Raw genomic sequence first — 18169 nt, 5'->3', positions numbered from 1 at the left:
TGTTTTAAACTTGTGCCTCGCGGTGCATTCCTAACGTAGTCTGGGCGCTAATGACCATTGAAGTTGTGCGCCCTAAAACCACAAAAAAAAAAAAAAAAAAAATAAATAAATTTCCAGTCTGAGCTGCCATAGATGGCAGTCGTGTATGTGGGAGGTATGCTTTCCTGCGTGAAAGAGTGTGTGTTTGTATGTGTGTGTTCAAAAATGATTCAAATTGCTCTGAGCACTATGGGACTTAACATCTGAGGTCATCAGTCCCTTATAACTTAGAACTACTTAAACCCAACTAACCTAAGGACATTACACACATCTGTGCCCCAGGCAGGATTCAAACCTGCGACTGTAGCAGTCGCGCTGTTCTGGACTGAAGCGCCTAGAACCACTTGGCCACCGCGGCCGGCTGTGTGTGTGTGTGTGTGTTTCCTTTTCTTTTCTGAAGAAGGTTGTGGCTGAAAGCTAAATGGGTAACAATCTTTTCGTTGTGCCAGTCTGCAGCTGAATGTGTCATCTTTAAGGCAAGTAGCAATCTATCCTCTTCCTAATATTATTGATTTTCTGTCATGGAATTTCCATTATATTGTCACAGAAGAAGCTGAGTTGTGCTGTGGTGTAGTGGTTATGATACTAAACTGTTGCATGGAGGGTCATGAGTTCAGAACTCACCTGGACTGTAAAATTTTAATTTCCATATTCGGTTCAAGTACATTCTAGAAGTATCCACAAATGTCAAGAATCATTGTACTGGAATGTTCTGTAGTTGTATATATACTGTATGTGTTCTGACTGGAGGCTGGAGGCAGTTCACTCCGTGCTCTTGTACGTGCAAATGCTGAATAAACCTTCGTTAAGTGAAGTTATTGTTCACCATTCATCTAATTACACCTTCTTATACATGACAATATGGTGAGCAGTTTCCTTTACTTTTTCCATTATTTAAAGGACTTCTCGTTATTGTATTCATATTGAAATAGATATTATTAAAATCTGTGTCAGTACTTCCAACATGCCTTTTCATTTGCTGTTCGTCTACTATTACACTCATCTTGCTTGAGTCTTGATCAGCTAGGTTTGATTCCTTCTGAATTAAGTTTCTTCTGGAAATAAATCAGAACTAGTAATGAACTGCATTTAAATGACAAATTTTTGTGTTTTTATGCTTGGTTTCAGTAGGTATAGTGTAGCTGAAGACTATTATATATTTTCTAATTGTTTACCTGAATTTACAGGTTTAATATTTGGCATCTGGAATTCCCACACTTCAGTAGGGAATATATTAGGTTCTTTAGTAGCTGCTGCGTTTGTCGAACAGGATTGGGGCTTGTCATTTATTGTTCCTGGTGCCATTATTGCTGGGGGTGGTTTCCTGATATTCCTCTTCATGGTCGAAAACCCATCACATGTGGGTTGTCCGAGACCAGGAGAGGATGAATCGGAGGTAGGTATCTAAAGCAAATGTGTCCTACATTTTGTGCAGTGCCTTTTATTAATGGTGTACTAGATGTAATGATATATTATGCATTCATTTAGTGAAAACACGATAATGATCAGTGCTAGTTTTTTTTTTTTTTTTTTTAAAAAAAAAAAAAAGCAGTGCAACAGTTAACATTGATTTGCAGCAACATACAGTTATTTGAGTTATTAGTGTTATGCTATGAAAACTTACACTTGAAACATATTGTTAATTAAATTATACTTCTGCAACAGGTGTTGGTGGCTGGTACCTCCTTCAACACAATTACTACTGTGTCTTTAGTGACACTGATTTCTTGCCTTGGTCACAGACGCTCAAATTTGTAATGTATCATTAAACTGTGTGTGCAGATTGTCACATATTAGGCAATATAGCACATATCTTTGATAACTACAGTCAAGACAGCATAAGTAGATCCTTGACAGCTTGCAGCCCTGTTGCTAGCTTTCAGCACAGTGAAGCGCTAACGGCTGCAAGTGAAAACATTAAAAACATTAGCCATCTACAAAGCACTGAGGCGCTGCCATATGGACGTTCACAAAATTGGTTGAGGCAGGCACGTGAAGCTATTGTACCCTGCCCACTGCAGCTGTCTGCGATAAACTTATGCAGTAGTCTTCATAAATTGTTTTGGAAACAGTTTGAGCTGCCCTCTTAGATCGTTTGCAGATGATATCCTTGTTAACTGTTGTGAATTCAGCACAAGATCAAAATAAACTGTAAAGTGATTCATACAAGGTATGTAACTGGTGCAAGAAGTGACAATTGGCCGTGAACAGGAAAAATCATGAGGTCCTCCGTAGAGATACTAAGACAATTCCATTGAATCTTTGTTACATGGAAAATGACAAAAAATTTAGGTCATCAACTAAACTAAATATATAGGACTTATAGTTAGAAACCCCAAAAATTAGAAGCAACATATAACAAAAGCTGCACTGATGGTAAACTGAAAACTTTGTTTTATTGGCCAGGCACATGGAAGGTGCAAATTCACTAAAGAAACTGCCTGCGCTACACCTGTCTGTTATCTTCTAGAGAATGGGGATCTTTTCAGATAGGATAGACAGAAGTTATTGAAACAGTTCAAAGAAGGGTGGCACACAGATGTAATAAACAGTTTGTGATACAAATCATTGATAAGACTTTTCTCATTGTGATAAAATCTTTTCATGAAATTTCAGCCAACACTTTTCTGCTTCAAATGCCAAAACATTTTGTTTCCTTCCAGTTCCATGAGAAGGAATGGCCATTGTGATGAGACAAATCAGAGTTCACACAGAAATATTTAGGTGTTTATTTTTCTGATGCACTATCTAAGAATGGTGCAATAGAGGTGGTGTTGTAGTTGTTGTTGGTGTTGCTGACTTCAGTACAAGGGCTGGTTTAATGCAACTCTCCACACTAGTTCATCCTGTGCAAGTCTCTTCATCTGTGCATAACTACTCCCCAACCTACAGCCACTTGAACCTGCTTACTGTATTGTATTCAGGCCTTGGTCTCCCCATACAGTTTGTAACCCGCCCCCCATTCTCACTATTTCCATACTGACTATTCCTTGATGCCTCACATGATGTCCTATTAATTGATACCTTCTTTTATTCAGGTTGTGCCATTTTTTTTCACCAATTCTGTTTAATACCTCCTCATTAGTTATTTTTTCTACTGAAGATTAGACAGGTATAGTTAACAACTTTAATTACTGCACCACTAAAAATGTGTGTGATATAGATATCAGTGTCATTAACATTGAGAAGCAGCTGAAATTATTAAAATAGGCCAAGACCCCAGGGACTGGTGGAATCCCTGCCAGATTCTATAAAGAATTTGGGGATGATTTTGCTTCTATCTTAGCCATAGTACAGTGTGTACCTTTGCAACCCCTCACACATTTCAAAGATCCAGGAAAGAAAAAACTGCAGTAAATATATCACACCATATGCACGAGCATCTCAAACAATTTATTTAATAATCGTCAGTACACCTCTACATGTGAACAATTTGTATCATGAATGATATTGAACCTGTATCCAATTTCTCTTCTTCTTGTAACATGTCCTCTGCTAAATCTACAGAGCAAGAACCAACTTGCTTTGCCAACTTATTTATTATGGAAACCACAATAAATCACCAACAGGAACACACTCTTCAAAACCAACAAAACAATAAGGATCCCTTCTACAGATCAAGCAAATAACAACTAATTCCTACAATCAGAATTCCCTTTGACTCTATACCTATACAGCTGTTCCACACCGAAATCGGCTGTTAGCAGCTGGTAGATAACGTAACCCGATGCAAGCAACATATCTTAACCATTGCTGAAGAGAGGATGGTCGAGGTGGCACACAGCGGAACTTGCCAATCTTCTCAGCACTTGGCAAGTCAAGAACTGCTTACTGAATGGCTGGGCACTGGCTTTTCTAGCCCCGCGTGGAATGATATTTCTGGGACTATTTGCACACACATGATCACCAGGAAATAGTTGGCTGATCATCACATCCCCTTCCTCTGCTGTTGGTTGATGCCCTCTGATGGATGGTGGCCACACCTATGTGTTTGTTGTCAACTGTGGTACTTGATGGTAAACACCCTCGCCAGACTTCGTAACGGAGCCGGCAATCCATGTCACTGGTCTGTCTGCAGTGTTGTCGCTACAGTCTGTGGTGACTCCGGCACCTTCTGTCACTGTTGCTCTTATATCAGTGATAAGACAGCTTGTTGTGTCAGACTCCTTGGATGCTGAGGTGGCCAGCAATAATACAGTTAATTAGAACTCTCTGAATAAGTAATGCTTTATTAATTACAACAAAACTCATATTTGATCGCCAGACTTGGCTTTAGCTATGAAGCTGCACATGCAGACCTGCAGTTCAGAAAACACTATACAGAGCCACGATTACAGAGTGGCAAATTTATACAAGTTCAGAATAGCTGTACTGTGGCTTCATTACAGTCACTAGAAAACACAATTTCATAGACACTCGTTGAAACAGTTCAGATAGCGTTGGCATGTAGGCAGAGTTCACAGGAGACAGAAGTCTCTTCACTTCCCAATGGTTGACATGGGCTGTGTCATGGCGAGTAGGCAGTACGATGATGTTACTCTGTCAGGAACTACCTGGAAGTGGACAGGATCCAGCCTCGGAACAGAACTGCCCTTCTGGCCTCTGGCAGTGTCATTTCCGGGTAGAGGTGTGGCAGTGGTGCCCTGTGATACTGCTTTGCTGTGCAGTAGTTCTGCAGTGGTTGATACTTCTTGCACCGCTCTCGATACTTGACGACACTGCACATCTTGACACAGGAATATCATCCACTTTGGTCACATACGTGCAGTCCTTCACTATTCCCCACAAGAAGAAATCCAGTTGGGTAATATTGTTGGGAATGTGGTGCTCAGGCAATGGGTCCTCTGCATCTGATCCAGCGACTGGGAAATTTCATATCCAGTAACTTGCAAACGGCTGTTGACCAATGCAGCAGAACTTCATCTTGTTGAAAGATGATGTACGGTTCCAATACTTGTATCTGGGGTATATAAACTGTTGCAACATATCCAGAAACACTGACATATTCACTATATTTTCTGCAAAGAAGAACAGTCCAACAATCTTATTGTACATCAGCCCACACTTGGCATTCAGTTTAGGGATATCACGAACATGTTCATTGATAGTGTGCGGATCTTGCGAGACCCAAATCTGAACATTATGCTGGTTAACCATTCCTTATAATGAAAATTTGTCTCATCATACATTAATTTGTCTAGATGCCTGCCAAACTGGCCTATGTGGTCTTCTGTACAGTTTCTTCTGAAACACCATGACCTGCACCACCAGAATGTTTCAGAACCCTTCCAGCTGCCACTTATATACCATTTATTAACTGTTTTCATATAAGGTTAATCACATCCATACAATCTACAATAATTTCTTTGCACATTCATTTGTGATTTCTTTCCCTGCAAACCACATTACTCCTTGCATTCACTGCTGGGGAGGTTGAAAGGGCCACCCTGTATTTAAAAAAAAAAAAAAGAAATCTGCCCAGTAGTTGGAATAAAATGCAGGTCACTCCCACTGGACAGAAAGGTCATAGAAGTTACCCAGAAAATTACCATCCAGTATCACTTTGCAGAGTCTTAGAACATGTTTTGAGCTTATACATAATGACTTTTCTTAAACAGTGTGACATTCTCCACATTAAGCAGAATGAATTTCAAAAACACCTGTCATTCAAAATCCAACTTGCACTACTGGCCAGTATGTAGAGCACATCTACATGAAACTTTCAAACTGCATTGTATATGTTGGACGAAGATTGGAAATTTTATGCATTTTTGTACATAGCAATTGTGATTTTTAATGGATTTTATGCTATTTGATGCCATAGGTTAATGTCACCAAGTAAGCTGTTTTTTAAGTCTAGTAATATTCCTGATGATGGTCATAATACAGGAGTGTTTATCAGCTCTCAGTAGTGAAACTAATATATTTTTAAATACTTGCAAGCTGTGAGGCACGAGATCAACAAAATATACTTACAGAATTTGTTCGACTCTTTGGGTGACATGGGATAGTGCCAATTGAATGACCTGCACTCAGTCTCTGGAGTCAAATGAGACAGGCTTATCTCATCACCAGTAATAGTTTGCTCAAAAAAGACATATCTGTCTTCACATCCAGCCATCCTGATTTCTGTTTTCCATTATTTCCCTAAATCACTTCAGGCAAATGCCGGGATGGTTTCTATGAAAGGGCATGGCCAACTTCCTTCCCCACCCTTCCCTAATCTGATCGGATCGATGACCTTGCTGTTTGGTCCCCTCTCTCAAATACACCAACCAATCAACATATCTGTCTCCACAATAACATGTCAAAAACATCAGAGAGCTGCAACTGCTTTAGTGTTTTGTATTCTAATATAATTATCAGACTTCATTCATCAGAATACTGTGTGGTGATTTATTTGGTACTTCAACTAAGATACATTACAACATTACATTAATTAATTATAAGTCGTTAGAATAAAAATAACATTTGTACTTAATTTTTGTGTAGAAATGACAGGTCCACATTTCTTAATCATAAATTAATAACCTTACAGTATTTGAATGTATCTCCCACTTTACTACTTCCAGGTGCGGTAAATAAATTCAGACATTTGTACAAACATCAGATTCCATTTTTCTGATAACTTCAGATCCGATCTTAAAACTCTACTGATCACAATAATACACACATACTAACTCTAAACAGAACTCAGTAGAACTCACTGCTTGGCCTTGCACCCACCCTTATAATAAAATGTAACAAATTCAAGTAAAAAATGCATTATTGGTTCTAGAACATTAGTAATATTATAATGAAAAGTGACATAGTAATAAAAAATTGAGCATAATTGTATGTTTTCAAATAAAAGCATAAATGCCTCATACAGTTTGATTAACACAATTTGATTTGGTGTGGAAAATTTTGTTAAATATTGTTACAAAACAGTTGCTTTCAAAGTATGCAAATTGCTGCTGAAGTGCTTAACTGTTTTAATTACTACCATTTACAACACAAATGTTACTTTATTGGGAACACACAGTTATCTTAAGAACAATGTTAAAGATTATTATGTACTGAACTGTTTAAAGTTTCAGTAATCAGTCACAATATTACTCGGTGATTTTTCTAGAACTTTCTATTTGTCATTTTACAAAACTGTATTATGGGAACACGTTTGACTTGAAATTCCAAACTATCGTAATTTTGTCAACAGCGTAACTAACTTGCATGTAAATGCTATTTAATTATTCCAAATAGTATTATATTAAAAAAACAACAACTGGAAAAGGAATAAACACAAACATAAATTTAAGATTAAATGAGGAAAGATACAATACATTAAATAATACACAAAATATTGTGTGTCATCTGCCAGGGAGTCCATTGTGCACAAATTTTGCTGTAGTCAAGATGTTCAGATGCCTAATTGCCAAGCAGAGAATGAGAAACACTTGGGAAAGATTTTATTCTTCAATTCATTCTTAAAATCTGTAATGGGGACATCAAAATTGAATTTTGTAATGCTTATTTGTTCATCTATTTTTGAATGCTTCACATCACTTTCTCACATTTCTTTTGTTCTTTACTGGATGGTAAATTTTAGAATATTTCAAATTCTGAGCATTTGAAAATTGAATAACATGTGTGATTTATAATGTGCTTCCAGGTGTTATGCCAAGTTGTTGTTTCTATTTTATCCACAATATTTAGATGACAAATCCAGCTGCCTTCTTTCAGTGCTAAAGTTTTGCTGTTATGTGTACCCACCAAACTGTGAATTATTGTTGGTCTCACACCAATAGTTACAGTAGAGTTCAATTCCAGATACCTGATAGGCCCTTCAATGCTTTCTTGCTTTTCAAAGCTCACACTGATACTCTGGTGAAATGCAAATTTTCTGTGTTTCTCAACTCTGGTGGATGTGATGGCATGCAAGATTTTAATACATTGAGTGCTGAACCCCAAGCATTATTTAAATTGCTGTCATCCCTGTTTATTAGATTTTCTGACATCTTAAGTTTGATAGACCCCTTAATTATGCATTTGTACCATGATACTTGTTTCATTGTAATTTAATGGAGTCCAGGGAATGACTACACAAAACAGCAAAACTTGTAGCACTTGTAGGAGGAGGCTGGGTCAGTCATTCAAATATTGTGCATAAAGTGGAAACAACAACTTGGCAGAACACAAGGAACCAAACTATTAATCAGTTGCACTGAAAAAACCAAGGAGATAATACCTGTAATCTCACTGCTGATGGGACTTTGTATCAGAAATTTTGTTTTAAAGTCACATAATCCAGACAATAACAACTTGTGTCAATTGGGTCCCATACAGCACTGAGACAAGAAGTTGATGAAACCACTAGACTGTGAATGGAAGTTTGGTATCAGTCTGTGGACAGGGAATGCACAATAGGGCACTGCCTCCTGGATTATTTTTTATAATTGTGTGGGAAGGAGAGAACAAAGAATCTCATATGAGATCAGTATATGTAGCAAAAATGTAAGTGATTTATTAGAGAAACAGCTCATTGCAGAAGCAGCAGTACTTGGAGACAAACGGTGCAAGTCTGTACTCAACAATAAACGGATAAATGATGAACAGAGAAAATCAGTTAACTATATAATTATGGGGATGGGGTGTCAGTGATATAAAGGGGTTACTTGAAATGCAATACTTAGAACTGTTTGTGCTTTTCACGTGTAGTCACTTGATGTTCATTATATTGTGGTTGTTATTTTTATTTATGGTGTTTTTTTCCCACCTCCTCTCGGTGATGATATAGTGTCTATACAGAAAACTGTTTAAATCAGAAGTTGGACTAGTATTGTTTTTGTAATTTGGTGATGGCTGTGCCATTTGTTCTTCTGGAGTAACAAAGTTGTGATTTTGTTAACTTTGTATGGCATTTGTTGATTGCACTCACTATTAGGTGTAGTTCATGTATATCTATAGGGTAAGTGGTTGGCTTGGTGATGGCAAAGCATTCTGTTTTGTTTGGAATGCCTTTGAAGGTGGTGGCCTCGCTTTTTTCCACACTACTTAGATATTATCTGGATAACTTCACACTTGAGAGTTCATCACTGGATTTGAAGGATGATATGAGTAGAACATCATTTTTATGAATAATTTGTTTTCCTGCACATCTCCCTGCATGATCATCCCTTTTTCACAGCCAAATAAAAATTATTTCTTTGAAGAAAGTATAAAATGTATTTCAGTAAGCTTGAGGTTTTCATTGTACAGGTTTTATTTACTAGTCTGGTAGCTTCATAATTATTTTCCTAAAAATTGTGTAATTTTCATAATACAGTTTGAAAATTACCATCAAAAACAGCATCACAGTAATTTTGGCATGGAAAAACTAAAGTTTTGATGTACCAAATGAAATGGTTGTTCTCTTCCATCTATTAGTCTCTATGATAAGACATGTAACAACAGAGTAACAGGAAATCACACATGCACCCCCCCCCCCCCCCCCTTTCTTTTGTAATAAAGTTGATAATAACAAGCTGAAGACTAGTCGAATATATGACAGTGGTATCAAAAAATAGTTTTCAACATTCCTGTTTAGTGTATCCTATTAACTACCACTGCAACTGTTACATAAATACTGATGTACTCTGTTCAAGAATAAATGGTTTGATAAGTACATTTGAGATAAATTGTAGAATATTCGTAATCTCGGAAGAAACCCATTATCTTGTTAAGTTTCAAGTGAGTAACAAGTTGTAAGTGAAGAGCACTACATTCATATACTAGATGCTGACATTGCTAATTGTATTCAAACCTATTTGAATGTGGAAAATGGAAGCCCACTAAGTGGTATCGATTTTGGAATCTTATTTCTGAGGACTGACATGACTTTCCCAATGGCATCCTCACATATTTTGGCAGCCACTCGTGTTTCTGTATTTATCTTTGTTTAGGCACCATGTAACTTCACTGTTTAGATGCGCTCGGCATTCGGCTACCAAAGGATCGGCACAAGAGTGACGTCAGATTCAAGTTCTGATGAGTACAGCTCAGGTGAAGAGGATTCCCTACTGGGAGGACAGGTAAGGCGCCACCATTTGTGAATGATGCTATTAAAAAAAAAAAAATGCAGGCATGCTTGTGGACAGGACCATCATGCATGCTGTGCTTGTGCATAGGTATTTCTTCCAGTTCTGCAGTGTACAATAAGACGTGCATGTCTGATACTTCCCATTGTACATTTCTAAATATGGTAAAAGACTAATGGTTTGAGAGTTAAGGCAGCCAGTGCGCAAATGGAGTATACTGTATAGATGAACCATTATGAGGTAATTATTATGTACTGAAAGTTTACATTTAATTTTACATTGATGATACAGGCATCACAATAAGAATTAGCAATGGAAGATATCCATTGTCACATAAGTCAGCAGCACACCTAATACACTGACAGATTTGCTATATAAACTTCTGCTGAGCAGTCACTTACATTTTATCATAGCTTCTACCTCTTTGTATTTCATTAAATTTTCCGACAACTGTTAAAAACAGGAATTAAAGATATGCATTATCATTTTTCTCTTTTACCACACTTAAATTTGTGAAACTGGACACTAACAAAGTGCATGATTTTGTGCACAGTTAGTCAAAAAGAGGAAGCTATTGAAAAAACTTTCATTAGCAAGATTTGATAGAGGTCAGAAGCCAGGATTAAGGTTAATAACAAATATTGTTCATTATATTCTGAGGTACATAAAGCACTAAGCACATTATTCAAACTGAAGTTTATTGCTAGTTTGGCTAGAAAGTGGCTACTGATTTTTTTATTTCAGTCATGTGACCTGTTTACCTTGTGTAACATTTCCAGCTCTCCTTTTACATCAGTTCTATCTTGAATGTTTGAAACATCAGCAAAACTGGACCATGATGGAGAACCCTACAACTTTCGGGATTTATTTAGCATCACCTAATTTTGTTCAACTCAGTTTATGTGAGTCGTCCAACTTCTTTTTAAATAATTTTTTGACCACTATACAGTATTAGTATTAATCCATTTCTACATAATGTGTTACTCCAGCCACTGAAGACAGCTGTGAAGACTCATTCATACATACATACATACATTGTGTTCTGTAACTCCTAACCATTCGTGAAGGAGAGCCTCTGGGATGTTGTAACGAGACAAGCTCAGGCAGAAGTACTTCTGTGTAGTATACCAACACTTCCCTTTTCCTACTGCTTTCACTGAGGATGCTTGTTACAAATTGCTCCCAACATGTCCTTGCATAAGCCCAAATGTCCCAAATTTTACTGGTCAGTACATGACTCATCTTGCATCAATAATAATATAGTTATTCACCTTTGAGCATTGTCAACACAGGGCATTTCAGAATTTTCTTTTGGCATTTCTTTGTGCCCATATTAATTTCATTCTTCAAAAATGGGCTCTACTTATTTTAAAACGAAGTGGTCACAGTCGTGTATGTGTGGGTTTTTTTCCTGACTGGTAGATTTTTCTGCCATGAACTTTCTGCCTAAATTTTTTTTCCTTGTATTCCATGTTTATCTCTGCTTCCTTTAGCTCTTCTTTTATAAAGATAATAATTTTAAGAGTGAGGTGTTACTGTGATCCATGAACTGTACATACTCAGACTTGATGGGTCTTGTCATAAAGGGCAGAGGCAGCTGAGTGGTAATTTTAATACTTTTCTGCCGTCACATGTTGCTTTCTATTATAGTTGCCCGAAAGCAAAGCACCCACATAATTTTGGGCTAAGTGTGCTGACATAGTTTTGTTCTTTCTGCTGTAGTGTGTGACACACGTTGTCCAGAAAATTTATACATGCACTGTATCTTGTTACTTTAAATAAATCTGCCTGATGATGCAGATATAGAATCATCTGAAATATGTAGTGGAAAGATCTGTAAAAATGTTGGTTACATTTACTTATGTATTCTGTTCATATTCATACCACAGTTAGGCCTCACCTAAAATGTTTGTAGTAATTTAACATTTCTGTTAATTGTTTTAACTGTCTCTCCAGCTGCAACAAATAATTAATGAGACAGTCAAAAAGCACAGAGAGTTTTTCAAGCTAACACTTGTTTGTCTCCAAATAAGCATAGTGAAATTCCATACATTCAAACACTACTCAAAATAGTAAAATATATCATTCACCACTGATTGCTACAGTTTTAATGTTTGTTATATTGATGGATTAGTTATAGGATTGGATAGGAAAATTCATCCAGATAGAGTTTGAAGCTGCACACGAGATTGCTTGGGCAAAACTCAGTATCAGGGGTGGGCATAAAATTATAACTGGATTCTTTTATCAACCACCAGAATCACCTCCTGATTTAACTGAAAACATAAGAGAGACATTCAGCTCACAAGTATGCAAGTTCCCAAGTCATACTGTAGTCATGGGAGAAGACTTCAGTCATCCGACAATCAGTTGGGATACTTAGTTTTTTAGTTTTGGGCATGACAGGACATACTGTAAAATATTACTTTTCTATATATTTGCCTTCTCTGAAAACCATCCCACTGATGATGGAAATATATCTCACGGCAACAAATAGACGTGACTTCTTTGAGGACATCCACATCGAAACTGTTATTATCTGTAACAATAATGATTACCAAAGTGCAAAGGGCAACTAAAGCAAGTAGAAAGATTTATATGTTCAGTAAACTAGATAAAGAGATGGTAGTGTGACATCATGATGAGGAACTTCAAACTTTTAGCTTGGGACAGGTGAAACTAGAAGAACTGTGCCTCAAGTTCAAAAGAATAGTTGACCATATAATGGATAGATATGCACCCATTGTAGCAGTTCATGGTGTGAGGGGTGCTCCATGGTATACCGTCACTGTAAAGAAACAGACTGCCACATAAAAGGTGTAAAATAAAGCACAGGGCTATCAATATCGAGATGCTCAGTGAAACATGTTTGGCTTAGAGAGAAATGTGTGAAGCCTTCAATGACTACCTTAGCAGAACACTGCCAAAAGATGTTTCACAAAATAAAAGGAAATCTTGGTTGCATGTAAAGACTGTTAATGACACCAAAGATAGTTTCACTCACTCATGGATGAGAATGGAACTGAAATGGAGGGTATCAAAACAAAAGCATATATGTCTTTACATATGGAAACCCAGGAATGTTGCTTCAGTTTGATTCCCATACCACTGAAAACGTAAGTGAAATAGATATTAGTGCCAGTGGAATTGAGATAAAGCTGAAATCATTTAAATTGAACAAACTTCCAGGGCCCAATGGCACCCATATCATATTATACACTGAATTTGTGGCTGAGTTAGCCCCTCTTTTAATTAGAAATACCACAGATCCCCCCCCCCCCCTCCCCCCCTCAAAAAAACTGTGCCCAGTAGTTGCAAGGAAGACCAGTCACTGTCGTCTACAGGAAGGGTTAAAGAAGTGTTCCACAAAACTACTGTCCAATATCTTTGATATTCAATTGTTGTAGAATCTTGGAATCTAGTCTGAGGTCAAATATAAACAGTATGGATTCCTGAACCATTGATCATCTAAAACCCAACTTGTGCTTTCCTCACTTGACGTACTTTGTTGTGGTAGAGGTAGTGCTTGTCAATTTCGAAAAGCATTTGCCTCCATACCACATCTACACCTATTATGAAAAGTATGATCTGTCAAGTGAAATTTGTCTCTGGATTGAGGCCTTTTTGATAGGGAGTATGCAACGGGGTATCTTCGATGGAGAGTCATCGACAGATGTAGAGTTAATACTAAATTGGACTAAATGAGGATGTTGAATGGATACTAAGAGCAATAGCACAAAGAGCCACAAGTTCGTCAGACCCAAGGGAGAGAGTCATGAATGTGATGAAAGAAGTGAACTGGCAGATACTTGAAGACCGATACAAACTCTCCTATGAAAATCTACTTACAAAGTGCCTAGAACAAACCTCAAGCTTTGACTCTAGGCATATACTACAACCTACCCCCCCCCCCCCCCCCTCCCTACCCCCCTCTCTACAAATCACACTCATTCCAGTCGCAAAAACTTGCAACGCACACAGAGGCATTTAAGCAATCATTCTTCCCACACTCCAAATGTGAATGGAAGGGGAAAAAGCCCAAATAACTGGTGCAATGGGACATATCTTCTATTGGGCACTTAACAGAGTTTTGCAGAGTATGGCTGTTGAAGTAGATATAGAGATAAAGATATGTCAGAACATAGAGTTATTGTGCTTAGAAAAACAGTCTAGATCACACAAATCACATTTATTAGTGACCGATTTTAGTCTAAACATGGATCGTCTCCAGACTATACTCGAAAGTTCATGTGTGGAGATGGATCCATGGAGCAGGAACTGCAGAAGTATCTAGATGCTATCAAGTTCAGTTTACAGTATTTGGAGACTTCTGGTGTTCCTGCTCCATGCACCAGTCTGCACACAAGTTTGGAGTACAGTCTTTAGGCTGAAATCAGTACCAAAAAATGTGATATGCACAATGTAGATGGTTTATTTAAGTAAAATTGTGAAACTGATTGCTGTTTTCCCAAAATGTTTTTGGAAATATGTACTTAGAGTTATTGCAGATTATGAAATATAATTAAAACGCATAATAAATGAGATCATATGCTCGCGAACTTTAACAGCTGTTACTCCTTTTACACAGATTTCACAAAATAATTTTGAATACATAATAACATAATATCAGTATTTTGAAAAGAATTGATTTTATTCACCATATAGTGGTGATGTTGAGTAGCAGACAAGCACAACAAAGAGACAGCTAAACGAGTGAGCCTTTGGCCAAAAGACCTCCTCCTAAAGTAGATAAAGCACACACACACACACACACACACACACACACACACACACACACACACACACACATTCACGCTAACGCATCTCACACATGACCACTCTCTCTCTGGCCTTCGAACCCAGACTGCGACTGCAAGCATCTGCATGTGAGGGGAGAAACAATCTGGGTGGTGGTGGTAAGGAGGAGGCTGGGAAAGGGGGGGGGGGGGGAGGGTATAGTGGGGTAGGGGTGGGAGATGTTAAAGTACTGCTTGCGGAAATGTACAGGCATGTGGTGGGGACAGAGTAGGGCAGCTAGGTGTAGTTGGAGAGGGGGGAGCAGTGGAAAATGAGAGAAGTAAAGACTGTGGGTGCATTGGTGGAATAGAAGGCCATGTAGTGCTGGAGTGGAAGCAGAGAAGGGCAATGATTAACGAAGTTTGAGGCTATGAGGGTTACAGAAACATAGGGTATACTGGAGGGAGAGTTCCCACCTCCACAATTCAGAGAAGCTGGTGTTGGCAAGAAGGCACAGGCTGTGAAGCAGTCATTGAAGTGAAGCACATTGAGTTGGGCAGCATGCTCAGCAACTCGGTGATCCAGCTGTCTTTTCGCCACAGTTATTCAGAGGCCACTCGTGCGGAGAGACAGCTTGTTGGTTGTCGTTCCCGTGTAGAATGCAGCTTAGCTTGTGGATCACATGACTGCTTTCACAGGTAGCCCTGCCTTTGATGGGCTAGGTGATGCTTGTGACCGGACTGGAGTAGGTGATGGTGGTGGGATGTATGGGACAGGTCTTGCACATAGGTCTATTACAGGGATATGAGCCATTAGGCAGGGGGTTGGGAGCAGGAGTGAATTAGGGATGAACAAGGATATTTTGTAGGTTCGATGGTTGGTGGAATACTAGTGTGAGAGGGGTGGGGAGGATAGCGGGTATGATATTCCTCATTTCAGGGCGTGACAAGAGGTAGTTGAAACCTCGATGGAGAATGTGATTCAATTGCTCCAGTCCTAGGTGGTACCAAGTTACAGGGTAACTGCTCCTCTGTGGCCAGATAGTGAACTTTGGGAGGTGGTGGGTGACTAGAGAGATTAGGCATGGGAGATCTGTTTCTGTAAACGGTTGAGAGGGTAATTTCATTATATGAAGACTTTAGTAAGAATCTTGGTATATTTGGAGAGGCATTGCTCGTCTCTACAGATGTGACAGCCATTGGTGTCTAGGCTGTATGGAAAGGACTACTTGGTATGGAATGGGTGAAAGTTGTTAAAGTGAAGGTATTATTGGTGGTTGGTAGGTTTGATATGGATAGAGGTACTGATTTTGCCATCTTCGAGGTGGAGGTCAACATCGAGGAAGGTGGCTTGTTGGGTTGAAGAGGACCAGATGAAGCAAATGGGAAAGAAGGTTTGAGGTTCTGGAGGAATGTGGCTAGGGTATTGTCGCCCTCGATACGGATCATGAAGATGTCATCACTAAATCTGAACCAGATGAGGAGTTTGGGGTTCTGGGTGCTTAGGAAGGATTCCTCTGGATGGTCCATGAATAGGTTGGTATACTCGTATGATGGTATCATGTGGGTGCTCATTGCAGTGCTAGGGATTTTTTTTTTTTTTTTTAGATGATGCCTTCAAAGGTGAAGTAATTGTGGATGAGGATATAGTTGGTCATGGCAACCAGGGAGAATATTGTAGGTTTGGAATCCGCTAGGCATTTGGGAAAGGTAGTGTTCAATAGCTGCAAAGCCATTAGTATTAGGGATATTAGTGTAAAGCAAAGTGACATGAATACTGATGAGCAGGGTACCTTGCGATAAAGTAAGAGGAATGGTGGGGAGTCAGTGGCGGAAATGGTTGGCTTTTGTATAGGAGGGAGTTTGCGGGCAATAGGCTGAAGGTGTTGGTCTACAAGAGAAGAGATTCCCCAGTGGAGTTACAGTAACCAGCCAATGGTGGTCGATCGTGGACAGATGGAGTATAGTGAAGGAGTGAACTTAATCGGGCTCCAACTGCCCCAAAATCATCCCCCGCTAACATTCCAGAATTGTGTATCTTCAAACCTTGTCTCACTATCATTCAATTTAACACAAAAAGAAATGGCATAATGTTGTGCAATATTATGCTGTTCCATTTCTGTGACAAGAGACACAAGCATTGTTAACTTATTACAGCACAACTCACGACTGAGCAGTTGCATCGATGTGCCACTTGGACTAGAAGCAGCTTATAGACCAAGGTCAAAGATATTGTGCCTATGCAAGCCTGCAGGGTTGCCACAGCTTGCAAGAAAATCAGTCTCATTACTTTATTGTCACACCTCATATACCAACCTATTCATGGACCATCCAGAGGAATCCTTCCTAAGCACCCAGAACCCCAAACCCCTCACCCGGTTGAGATTTAGTGATGACATCTTGGTGCTCCGTATCAAGGGTAAGGACACCCTAGCCGCATTCCTCCAGAACCTCAAAACTTCTTTCCTATTTGCTTCACCTGGTCCTCTTCAGCCCAACAAGCCACCTTCCTCGATGTTGACCTCCACCTCAAAGATGGCAAAAATCAGTACCTCTAGCCATATCAGACCTACCAACCCCCAGTAATACCTTCACTTTAACAACTTCCACCCATTCCATACCAAGTAGCCCTTTTCATACAGCCTAGACGCCAATGGCTGTCACATCTGTAGAGATGAGCAGTGCCTCTCCAAATATACCACTCAACATGCAAGATAACATACATCCACAGAATGAACTGCAATCCACCACCTAAAATCTGATCCCAACCTAATAACCCTGCCTGCTGCTAAAGCTCCACCACTGTCACTTTGAATTGCAGTGGTTATCTTGCAGAAGGAGTCATTCAGCTGTCAAATTCATCCACCTACAAATCCTATCACAGTGACCCCGTTCCAGACAACCAACAGGATCTCCAGTGTCTCCTCAAATTCTTAGGCCCATCCCAAAACCTTTCCCTTGAGTCCGTCTCTTCCCTCACCCCTGCTACTCGCCACACTCCTACTTTCTACATGCTTTCTAAAGTCCATAAACCCAACCACCCAGGATGCTCCATTGTGGCCGATTAATGTGACCCCACTGAGAGACTCTCTGCTCTCGTTGACCAATACCAGCCTATTACCCACAACTTACCCTGCTGTATAAAACACACCAACCATTTCCCTGACAGACTCTCCACAGTTCCTGTTTCTTTACCACACAGTGCCCTGCTCATCACTATTGATGCCATCTCTCTTTACACTAACATCCCTAATGCCTATGACCCTGTTGCTATTGAGCACTACCTTCCCCAACGGCTGACAGATTCCAAACCTACAATATCCTTCCTGATCAACATGG

At 39.1% G+C, this 18169-nt stretch overlaps 1 protein-coding gene across 8 annotated transcripts in view; it reads left to right on the top strand.

The window, feature by feature from the left end:
* The window catches only part of LOC126418638 (glucose-6-phosphate exchanger SLC37A2), a 420139-nt gene that overhangs the window by 369583 nt on the left and 32387 nt on the right, over positions 1–18169 (top strand). For 7 of the 8 annotated variants that reach the window (XM_050085490.1, XM_050085491.1, XM_050085498.1 and 4 more), the window contains exons 7-8: positions 1227–1435; positions 9984–10088. In XM_050085490.1, the coding sequence (XP_049941447.1) occupies positions 1227–1435; positions 9984–10088 (314 nt within the window). The remainder of the gene's footprint in view (positions 1–1226; positions 1436–9983; positions 10089–18169) is intronic. The other variant, XM_050085494.1, reaches the window with a different exon arrangement.

Source organism: Schistocerca serialis, chromosome 9 (genome assembly GCF_023864345.2).
Source record: "Schistocerca serialis cubense isolate TAMUIC-IGC-003099 chromosome 9, iqSchSeri2.2, whole genome shotgun sequence".
Lineage (NCBI taxonomy): Eukaryota > Metazoa > Arthropoda > Insecta > Orthoptera > Acrididae > Schistocerca > Schistocerca serialis.
Note: the sequence above shows the minus strand (reverse complement) of the source record. Positions and strands in the feature narration are given on the sequence as shown.